This window comes from Fukomys damarensis, unplaced genomic scaffold, assembly GCF_012274545.1.
Source record: "Fukomys damarensis isolate Sample0158 unplaced genomic scaffold, DMR_v1.0_HiC HiC_scaffold_11, whole genome shotgun sequence".
Lineage (NCBI taxonomy): Eukaryota > Metazoa > Chordata > Mammalia > Rodentia > Bathyergidae > Fukomys > Fukomys damarensis.
Window position 1 is genome coordinate 48,796,724 of NW_022900923.1, and position 10,596 is coordinate 48,807,319.

General features: G+C 46.5%; 1 protein-coding gene and 1 pseudogene across 1 annotated transcript; one reads left to right on the forward strand and one right to left on the reverse strand.

Annotated features, from left to right (window-relative positions):
* The first annotated feature begins 2,366 nt into the window (after positions 1 to 2,366).
* On the forward strand, positions 2,367 to 7,138 carry Pycr2 (pyrroline-5-carboxylate reductase 2). The gene is made up of 8 exons (XM_010613210.3): positions 2,367 to 2,652; positions 2,912 to 2,982; positions 3,956 to 4,135; positions 4,256 to 4,477; positions 4,681 to 4,773; positions 4,946 to 5,109; positions 5,583 to 5,749; positions 5,898 to 7,138. The coding sequence occupies exons 1-7, from the start codon at positions 2,586 to 2,588 to the stop codon at positions 5,746 to 5,748; spliced, it is 963 nt and encodes a 320-aa protein (XP_010611512.1). The 5' UTR covers positions 2,367 to 2,585; the 3' UTR covers position 5,749; positions 5,898 to 7,138.
* A 2,703-nt stretch (positions 7,139 to 9,841) lies between these two features.
* LOC117285660 lies at positions 9,842 to 9,942 on the reverse strand (annotated as a pseudogene).
* Positions 9,943 to 10,596: the final 654 nt, after the last annotated feature.

Here is a 10,596-nt window from a genome sequence, read left to right on the forward strand (position 1 = left end):
TTGAGACAGGGTCTCACTATGTAGTCGAGACTGACCTGGAACTCACTGTGTAGTCCAGGCTGGTCTTGAACTCACAGCGATTCTCCTGCCTCAGCCTACTGAGTGCTGGGATTACAGGCATGCACCACCCTGCCTGGCCAAAAATCTTAATTTCGTTTTGTTTTTTGAGACAGGGTCTCACTATGTAGTTTACTGACCTGGAACTCACTATGTAGTCCAGGATGGTCTGGAATTCACAGCGATCCTCCAGCCTCAGCCTCCCGAGTTCTGGGATTAAAGGCGTGAGCCACCACGCCCAGTTTAAAAATCTTTATTTCAATAAATGTTTGGTGACATTGGGAAATGCTTACATCTACTCTAGACCTGCGAAAACAATATGTACATCTTTTGTTTCCTGTGGTGGTAAAAAATGCATTTGCATAGAAAATAATAGTGTAAAGAGACAAGATGGGTGTGGTGGTGCATATCTGTGATTACAACATTCTGGGAGGTTGAGAAAGGAGGATCCCAAAGTCAAGCACAGCCTGAATTAGCAACACCCTGTCTCAAAATTTAAAAAACATAATAGGCTGGGGATGTAGTTTAGTGTTAAGGAGATGTGTTCAATCCCCAGTACTGAAAAAATAAAAACAAAAAACCCTCATAAAAACAAAACAAAACATAGCCAGGTATGGGGGTACCTACCTGTAATCCTAACACTCAGGAGGCTGAGGCAGGACGTTCACCACAAACTCAAGAGAAGCCTGATCTACACACTGAGTTCAAAACCAGGCTGAACTACGTAGACTCTGTCATAAAAAAACCAAAGAAACACCAAAGTGTGTGGAAGAATCTATTCTTAGAAAGTATGATATACGATTGTGAGTGATTTTTTGGTTTTGTGAGACAGGGTCTGGCTATGTGGCCCATCTAGGCCTGAAACTTGCAATTTTCCTGCCTGTTTCCAGGCCCAGCAGATTGTGGGTGATTATGACATTCTTTTTTTTTTTAATTGAGTTTACTGGTACATTTTATGTATACAGTACAGTTACATTCATTTATTGGGATTCTGTACCTTTACATGACAGGTGGTCTTGGTTCTTTTTCCCCTTGTCCCTGCCCTCCCTTCACCCCCTCCTCTCCTTCCCCTTTACAAACACTTTATTGCCATTGTTTTCATTTTCTCATATTTTTTTATCTTATTATCTTTCCCCTACCCTTCCCTCTTTCCCTACACCTTTGGCCCTTTTCTTCCCAATATCTCATTAGGATCTTATGTACTATCACAGTTTATTTACACCAGAGAAACTATTCGGAGTTTACAGGTGTGACTTATTTCACTTAGGATTATGTCCTCAATATGTATCCATTTTCCTATGAATGAGTCTAATTTCTCATTCTTTATGGCTGAGTTTGTTTTTGAGACAGGGTCTCACAGTGTGACTCAGGCTGACCTTGAACTCACTGTGTAGCCTAGGCTAGTCTCGAATTTACAGCGATCCTATCTCAGCATCCGGAGTGCTGGGAATACAGGTGTGCGACACCACTACCCTCCGCTACTTTTTTGTATTTTTATTTATTTATGCTTCAGGACCTACTACTGAGTTGCACCCCGAGGTGCGCTGTTGAAATTTCAATAGGTACGTAATATTTTTCAATGATATTGTTTTAGAGATACTGCACTCTGTCGCTTGTTCCCCGCAGCCCTCATGCTTTTTTTTTTTTTTTTTTTTTTTTTTTTTTTTAGGTCCTTGAGCTCGCGACGTAGGCGCTGCAACCACTAAGCTAAATCCCCAGCCCCCTCATGCTTATATTTACTATAGATGACGCCGGAAACGCCACCTCCGTGGGGCTTTTCAAAACAAGCGGCGGCGGGGCCCCGGGACGCTGTGGTGCAGGAGGAGCTGGAGACTCCCTGGTTCTTCCAGCCCTCTATTCCCAGGTAGAAGGCAGGCGCCCCTGGCGATCTGGATGAGACGGTCTCCCGTGGCTCGCGTAAATTCAAGCGCACAGACCGCCGCCTCCGGTGGGAAGCAGAGCGCGGGAGTGAGCCGAGGCCTGTGGACTCCGGGCCTGGCTTCGGTCTCACTAAGCCCACAGGTCCGAGCTCCCGCAGGTGGGGCGCATTCATCTCAAATCGGAGGCTTGGAGAAACCCTCTCGGTTCTACGGGCGGCTTACATGTGAGTAAGCTACGAATTAGACCTCGGTCAGCCTCTGCAGGGACTGTGCGTCCACGCTCGAAAGAGGGCGCCTGCTCCGCGGAACAGGTCTGTCCGCCAGGCGCGAGCGGAGGAGGCGGGCGCACGGCCTTGGCCTGACCGCGGATTGGCCCTTCCTGAGCTCCGAGCCGCGGATTGGCCTATATCCTGACCACGTGGCTTACGTTGGCCCAGCCGCCCGCCGCTTTCGTAGTGAGAGTGGCCGTGCAGCTCCACCCGGACTGCGTTAGTCTGACTTAGGCTTCAAGCTGCGGGGAAGTCCTCGGATACGGGTCTTTCTGCGGGCCATCGGTGGCGCCTCCGTCGCCTCGTCCTTCCTCTGGCAGAGTCTCCCAGCGGTTGCGCACCTGGTTCCCGAGGCTGCTGGGAGCTGCGAGTCTTGAGCATGAGCGTGGGCTTCATCGGCGCGGGCCAGCTGGCTTGTGCGCTGGCCCGGGGCTTCACTGCTGCAGGTGAGCGCGTGGGGGCGGGCGGCGGATCCCTGGCGGGCCCTGGGCTTGGTCTTCACCCTTCACCCCAGCAGCATGAATGCATGCATGCCTGAGAGACTAAAAGGGGACCTTGTGTCTTGTGGGGAGAGTGAGACTCGTGATTCTCGTGTAACCGATTACTGGCCCTGGTAGATAGAGCAGTTGATCCTGCTTTCCCAGGGAAATCGTGACTACACGATGGACTGTCGACCCCAGTTAAAAAGCCCTATTTATTCCGCAGGCATCCTGTCTGCTCACAAGATAATAGCCAGCTCCCCGGAAATGGACTTGCCCACCGTGTCTGCGCTCAGGGTAGGTGAGGCGCAGCGGTGTGAAGAGGGTGGAGGAGGGCTAGGAAAAGGATGACCCGAGACCAAGTCTGGCTGGCTCCGGATCCCCGGGCTGGCCTTCTCTGGGTGCCAACATCTCCTCAGGGTTATCACAATCCCTCTATCTTTTGTGGGACAGCTGAGTGAGGTGGGAGCGCCCAGGCTGGCTGACTTGGATCAAATCCAGACACTGGGGTAGTTGGAGAATTAACATGGAAAGCATCTGACATGTAGTAAGACTCATTCTTATTTGTCATTTAGTTGTATGTTCTTGGAGTACTCAGCCAAGCTGAGGCTATTTCCTTATTTACAGTACTTTTCTGTTGTCCTGACGTGTGAGAGAGTGCTGGGAAAGAACCTGTCATATTAGCTGTTCCTGTCTCCAAAAGCCTAATTCCAAATCTTCCAAAATCTGGGAAATCCTCCAAGATGTGGGAGAGGTGGCTAAGGAGGCAAATGACAGGCGTGGCTGTGCCTAGGATGTATGGGCTGATGTCCTAGCACTGGAGGGCCCTGCTTCTCTGCTTGGGGTCCACAGAGAGGCTGTGTAGTCTGTCAAGTTGAGTGGCTGGGGTTAGAATGAGGCACAGCCCAGCTCTCTTTCCAACCACAGGGTACTAGCATTTCCCCTTTCCTTTTGCCCATACTCTGTACAACATGGAGCTTTCTCACTGGGCAGAGGGGTGCCTTGTGTGTGAGATTGGTGAGGATGAGGGAGGGGACAGCCCCTTCCTGGCTACTGTGGAGAACCTTGGCATGCCTAGTACCTGTGCTTACCCAGCAGCAGGATTGGAAAATTGTTATCTGGGGTTGGATGGGGATTTGAGGGCACAGGGCAAGGAATTGTGGTTGCAGTTGTCAGAGTGGGCTTGGTGGGAGGAGTTCAGCTCTTCTCTAAGAGGCTTTGGCTTAGCCAGGCTGCCCAGCACTGTTAGGCTGTTTGTCTTTTCCCATAGAAGATGGGCGTGAACCTGACCCGCAGCAACAAGGAAACTGTGCGGCACAGCGATGTCCTGTTCCTGGCTGTGAAGCCACACATTATTCCCTTCATCCTGGATGAAATCGGGGCGGATGTACAAGCCAGGCACATTGTAGTCTCCTGTGCAGCCGGTGTCACCATCAGCTCTGTAGAGAAGGTGCTCATCTCAGCTCCATACCCTCTTACCTTTTGTGTGAGAGGAAAGTGGCCTGTGAGTGGCAGCTGATGACTAGGAGCTGTGCCCTGGCCACTCACTTGGCCTTTTGTCTTGCTCCAGAAGCTAATGGTGTTCCAGCCTGCCCCCAAAGTGATTCGCTGCATGACAAATACACCTGTGGTGGTGCGAGAGGGTGCTACCGTGTATGCCACTGGCACTCATGCCCTGGTGGAGGATGGGCAGCTCCTGGAGCAGCTGATGAGCAGTGTGGGCTTCTGTACGGAGGTGGAAGAAGACCTAATCGACGCCATCACAGGGCTTAGTGGCAGTGGCCCTGCCTATGTGAGGCCTTCACCCACTCATTCCCCTTTGGGAGACCTAAGCACACAGCCAGGGCAGGCCTGGGCTGGGGGCAGTACCTTCCTTTTGGGTGTGGCTGGCTGGTGGGGGAAATGGACCCTTGGAGCTAGTTCTAGTCATTGGGAAAGCAGACCAAGGGGAGAGCCATGAGTGCTGCTGCCCAGGCTCATTGAGTGTCTTCTTAGGCATTCATGGCCTTGGATGCGCTGGCTGATGGTGGGGTAAAGATGGGTGTTCCTCGGCGCCTTGCAGTCCGACTGGGGGCCCAGGCCTTGCTGGTCAGTGTCTTTTTCCTGCATTCATGGGACCAGGGTGTGTGATGGACATTCTCCTGGGTTGTTGAGCTGGGGATGGGTTGGTTGGGAAGCTGGTTGGAATTGGCCAGTAGCAGGGTGTGGGATATCTTGTCCCAAGGTATACTTTCTCCTCTAATGCTCCTTTGTGCCATAGGGAGCTGCCAAGATGTTGTTGGATTCGGAGGACCATCCAGGCCAGCTCAAGGATAATGTTTGCTCCCCTGGAGGGGCCACCATTCATGCCCTGCACTTCCTAGAGAGCGGGGGCTTCCGTTCTCTGCTCATTAATGCAGTTGAGGCCTCTTGTATCCGAACACGGTGGGTTATTTCAGTGTCCCTGGGCTGGGCTGGGCTCAGCTGGGCACCATCTTGTGTTTCTTTTTCCCTGACGCCTCAGGTCCTATTAGCAGTGCTAGTCTGTGCTCTGTTAACTTTTTTGCTCAGGGTTCCATCATTGGAATGCTGAACCTCTGGAGTTCATGGTATTTATATCCTACTGGTCAAGGTCATTACCAAGATCTGATTTTTCAAATTCAAAATTGCAACCTCTGACAAAATGGGAAGCATGACTTACTCAAATTCACACTCCCCCTCCTCATGATCCGATACCACCTGAGCTCAGATCAAGTGAGATAAGACAAATAGTATTTCTACAAAGCTTGAGTGAGCTTTTGGTTTGAGATTCTAATTGGTGAAGTCAAATTAAGGGTTTGGGGCTGTGTGGGTGGGAAAGACTCAAAGCTCTGACTGCAAGGCTTATTTCCTTTCTGAGTTTGTCTGGGACTTTGTAGGGAGCTGCAGTTCATGGCTGACCAAGAAAAGATCTCCCCAGCTGCCCTTAAGAAGACCCTCCGGGACAGAGTGAAGCTGGAATCTCCTATGGTGTCTACACTGGTCCCCTCCAGCCCAGGGAAGCTCCTTACCAGGAGCCCAGTCCCAGGAGACAAGAAGGACTAAGGTACCCCTGCCCTTCTCCCTGTGACCCAGAACCCTTGGCAGAACTCCCAGCTGTGCAGACAGGGCATGTCCAGATATTTCAGGTCCTGGTGATAAAAACTCGAATTTCTTCACATCAAGCAGCTCGTTTCTTCTCATATCCCATGTAGGAAGACGCTCTAAAGGGGTGTTCGACACTGGAAGCCAGACAAACCGTGTACACTTCCCTCTGTTGGCAGAGAGGGGGTGGTACCTGTGTCAGCACCCACCTTGGTCAGAAGGTCTGGTCCTTCAGCTGCAGTCCAAGGCAAATCAGTTTGATTCCAAGGCAAGGAGGTGAGAGAGAAATAACATGAAAAGGATTCTCTAAATTTGGAGAAGTGAGAATTGTTCTAGTCAGTGCTGGGGATTTAGCTCAGTGGCACTGTGCCTGCCTCATAAGCACAAGGTCCTGAGTTTGATCCCTGGTACCACACACACACACACACACACACATACAATTTTTCTAATCAGAAGTGTGTGGCATAATGCTATGTCTGTTTGATCCTTATTTCATGGATGTATCGTTTTGAGTGTTATCTAGTGCAGAGTTTAGCTGCTTTAATAAAGTTTTTTGCTTTTTCCTATGCTTAATCATCTGTCACTGTTCTGGAATACTTAAGACCATTACCAGGTCCTTTCTGTACTGTCCAAGGGTAACAGGTATGGATAAGAGAAAATACAGGGTCAGGCTCAGAGACTCTTAAGGATTCTGTACCAACTCTGTCCCCAGGGTCAGGGTCAATATACTATGTTTATGTTTTTGTTTTTTTGCAGGCTACTGAGGACTCAACCCAGGGCCTTCACATTAAGCTACATCCCAATCTTTTTAAATTTTTAAATTTTGAAACAGGGTCACAAGTTGCACAGGCAAGGCTTAAACTTGTGAGCCTCCTGCCTCAGCTTCCCAGAATGCTGGGATTACAGGCCTGGGTAAGACTTTGAATTTTGGGATGAGTCAAAACTAATTGCAGAGAAAAGCTAGAATCCTTTGTGGGGTGTGGATCCGTAGCCCAGACCCAAAGGAGAAAGCTTTTGATGTTCTTGTGGGCTGGGAACCATGTTAGGTGCACAACTGCCCCATGAAAGGTATTGTTTCCTCACTTTGTAGAAGATGTCAAGGCCTGGAGATCATACACTCCTTAACCTGGTTGTGCTGCTACTGAGCAGCAGGGCTGTCTTTGTTCTTAGGCCCTGAAGCTCTAGCCTCCTGGTGCTTATTCCCCCCCCCCCAACTCACTGCTTGTGTTGGGCAATGGGGCTGCTTTGGAAAAGAGGCATGTGCCTTTGGGATCCACATTTCCTCTGAGTTCAAGTCTCGGACTCCACCACTGAAACTTTCAGCCTTGGAGAAGTGACTGAGTATCTCTAACCTGAAGTTCTCATGCCTAAATGTAGAAGTCAAGCTTCATCAGAAGATTCCAGTGGAAGTTAATCACGATGGACCCTTTGTGCACATTTAATTTCTTCCTTTACCCTCCTGCTGAGGAAGCAGAATGTTCTTGTTCTTTTCCACTGAAGACAGCACTGGCTCTAACTCCAAACCAGAGAGTTCACAGGGAAACTTCATTCTTTTGGGTCAGCACAACAAGTACAAAATTAAAATTCACTTTAAAGTCCGTAGTATATGGCAGGGTTCCTGCAAATGCTTTGTATAAACACTCATTTTGGCCTTTGGCTAGCTGTCCAAAAAGTTTCTTTTTGTGGGGGCGGTACCAGGGATTGAACTCGGGTCCTTGCACTTAGCAGGCAGGCCACCGAACTGCTGAGCTAAATCCCTAGCCCAGTCCAAAAAGATTTGAGGAAACATTTCACCTAAGAAGATATGCAGATGGCAGGCAGGCGCTGGTGAACATCATTAGCGATTAAGGAAATGCAAGTCAAAAAATTTTTTTGGTACTAGGGATTGAACTTGGGACCTTGCTCTTGCAAAGCAGGTACCAGAACCACTGAGCTAAATCCCTGGCCCTGCAAGTCAAAATTTAATACTACTTTAAATCTACCAATATGATCTTTTTAAAGATAGGATCTAGCTATGTAGCCCAGGCTGGCCTTGAACTCTGGAGTTCAAGTGACCCTCCTGGATCAGACTGAGTAGCTGGGGCTACAAGTGCCCAGAAATTGGTTATTTGCTCTTCTGTGCCTCCATGGTGTTAGGAACCCAACTCAGCCTCAAGCATGCCAGGAAAGTGCTCTCCCACTAAACCACACCAACAAACCCGGATTATTTTTTTGTTTGAAAAAGAAGTAAGTTGAGCATGGTGGCACACTCACTCCTGTAATCGTAGTACTTTAAAGACTGAGGTAGGACGATCATTGCAAGTTACAGGCCAACCTGGGCTACTGAGTGAGTTCAAGGACAGCCTGAACTACATACATAGTGAGATCCTGTCCAAAAAAAAAAAAAAAGTGATAACAAATTTTGGTGAGGTTTGGAAAAATTAGAAATGTACTACTGGCACCTCTTTGGAAAATAGTCTGGCAGTTCCTCAAAAGATTAAATGCTTACTCTAAAACCCAGTATTTCCACTCCAAGGTGTACATTCCCAAAAGAAATAAGTACACGTCCACGTGGAAACCTATGTAAATGTGCATGGCAGTACTGTTAATATTAACTTAAAGGGACTGATAGTGTAACTCAGTGTGAGAGTGGACTAGTTGCCTAGATGTGTGAAGTTCTGGATTGGATCCCCAGCACTTAAAAAAATCAGCTACTGAATGGATAAACAAAATAATATACCCTCACAGTGGACTGTTATTTAGCAATAAAAAGGAAGGGTACAGCATTCTTGATGATTGTCCTCAGGGCTTTGACATTGTGTGACTAGCTACAATTTATAGGGAGCTGGCATTTAAAATCCTTGTAGTGATACTTCACTCCTAACATATTCAAATGAGATGACATTCTTACATATGAAAAATAGAATTATTTAATCTGTTATAAAATACTGATATGACTAATGAAAGACAATAGATTTAATTATTTTCTGGAGGTGAAGTCTGCTCAATGAGTTAAGCTATTTTCTGTTACTGTAATTGCACCTTGGACTGGATAATTTGTAATGAATAAAGTTTTATTCAGCCTGAGGTCCTGAAGATTCAAGGTCAAGGGCCTCCAATTGCTGAGGGGACCACTATCTGTGGGGCTACTCTGTAGAATCCCAAGGCAGAGATGCATACAAACACTGGGCCAACCCGGCTTTTCTAAGAGTTCCACTTCACAGATGACTCAGACATTCTATGGCTGAATTCCTCCATTCATGACCTAACCACCACTTAAAGACTCCCCCACTACCAACCATTTAATATTTCATAAAGGAAATTAAATTTCAATATGAGTTGTGATGTGGTTGTTGAAACCCTACCAGTATATATATATGAAATAGTAATGTCAGTAAAGCCCTGAAAGATAAAATTGCTGTGGTCCTGCTAAACCTATGATAAAAAGTTTATGATGGTGTTGGTGCACCGTTACATAAAATAATGTTTAAAAAAAAATCCTAGAGGGCTGGGTATTTAGCTCAGTGGCACCATGCCTGCCTCCCAAGAGCAAGGTCCTGAGTTTGATCCCCTGTACCAAAAAAAAAAAAAAAAAAAAAAAAAAAAAAAAAAAAAAAAAAAAAAAAAAAAAAGAATCCTAGAGTCAGACACAGTGGCACAAGCCTGTATTCCCAGCCATTGAGAGATAGGCAGGAGGGTTGTTGTGAGTTCAAGAACAGCCTGGGATACCATAGTGAGTTCAAAGCCTAAACTGCATAGCAAGGCTCTGTAAAAAAAAAAAATCCCAGAAATCAACATGTCCAAATGTAAATGAATGTGCACATATAAATGGTGTATTACACACTTATTGCACTGTATTTAAGTCAGTAGTTAAAACCATAAATCAGAGGGTAAAGACTGCTTTAAAAGAAAATTGAATTGAGGGCTGGGGATTTAGTTCAGTGGTTCTGCCACGTGCTTTGCAAGTTCAATCTCTGCTACCAAAAAAAACCAAAAAAACAAAACGATTTTTTTTGGAATGATTAAAATGTCTTTATAAAGTTTTTCATGACTTCATTCTAAATACACAGAATAAAAAGTTATGAAACACTTCATGAATTTGTGTGTATCTTTGCTCAGGCCTTGCTAATCTCTGTATTGATCCAATTTTAGTATATGTGCTGCTGAAGTGAACACCCTTTTTTTTTTTTTTTCAGACTTTGTATCGCTATGTAGATCAGGCTGACTTTGAACTCACTTACTTAGCTCAGACAGGATTTTAACTTGTGAATCTCCTGCCTTAGCCTCTTAATTGCTGGCATTACGGGCATACACCACTACGTTAGGATGAAAATTAAATTTTGTGTGGTAAAATAGATCAAAGTCCAAAGGCACTGAGGAAATTTTTTATCTGCAGCACAGAAATGGCAAATGTTCTCAAAGTATTCATAATGCTCCTAAAAATATAGAAACTAGAGACTAGAAAAGAACCACATCCCTGCCCCCTGGACCAAAGGATCTTAGACTCCCTAGCATATCTCATTGAGGACTGTATTATAAAGATAAGTGGATGGCCATACTTAGACCCTGGGCAATGAGTCTGCAGAGACTGGTTGAGGATCCTGTTAACTGTAGTAATTGGCCACACCAAGGAGTCTAGGTACTGTGGGGGTGGTGGTCATGCAAAAAGTTCTGGGTACTGCAATCCCATGGGAGCACACTGAGGATTCAAGATATTGTATTCCATGGGGGGAGGGGACTGAAAACACACCAAGGTCTTTCTTTTTCTTTTCTTTTTTTTTTTTTTTTTTTTATTTTTTTTTTTTTTTTTTTTGGTACTGGGGATCGAAC

Coding starts and splice junctions, on each gene's coding strand:
- Pycr2 (XM_010613210.3), top strand. CDS start 2,586: ATGAGCGTGGGCTTCATCGGCGCGGGCCAGCTGGCTTGTGCGCTGGCC. Junction 2,653..2,911: donor CCGGGGCTTCACTGCTGCAG/GTGAGCGCGTGG, acceptor TTTATTCCGCAG/GCATCCTGTCTGCTCACAAG. Junction 4,774..4,945: donor TGGGGGCCCAGGCCTTGCTG/GTCAGTGTCTTT, acceptor TTTGTGCCATAG/GGAGCTGCCAAGATGTTGTT.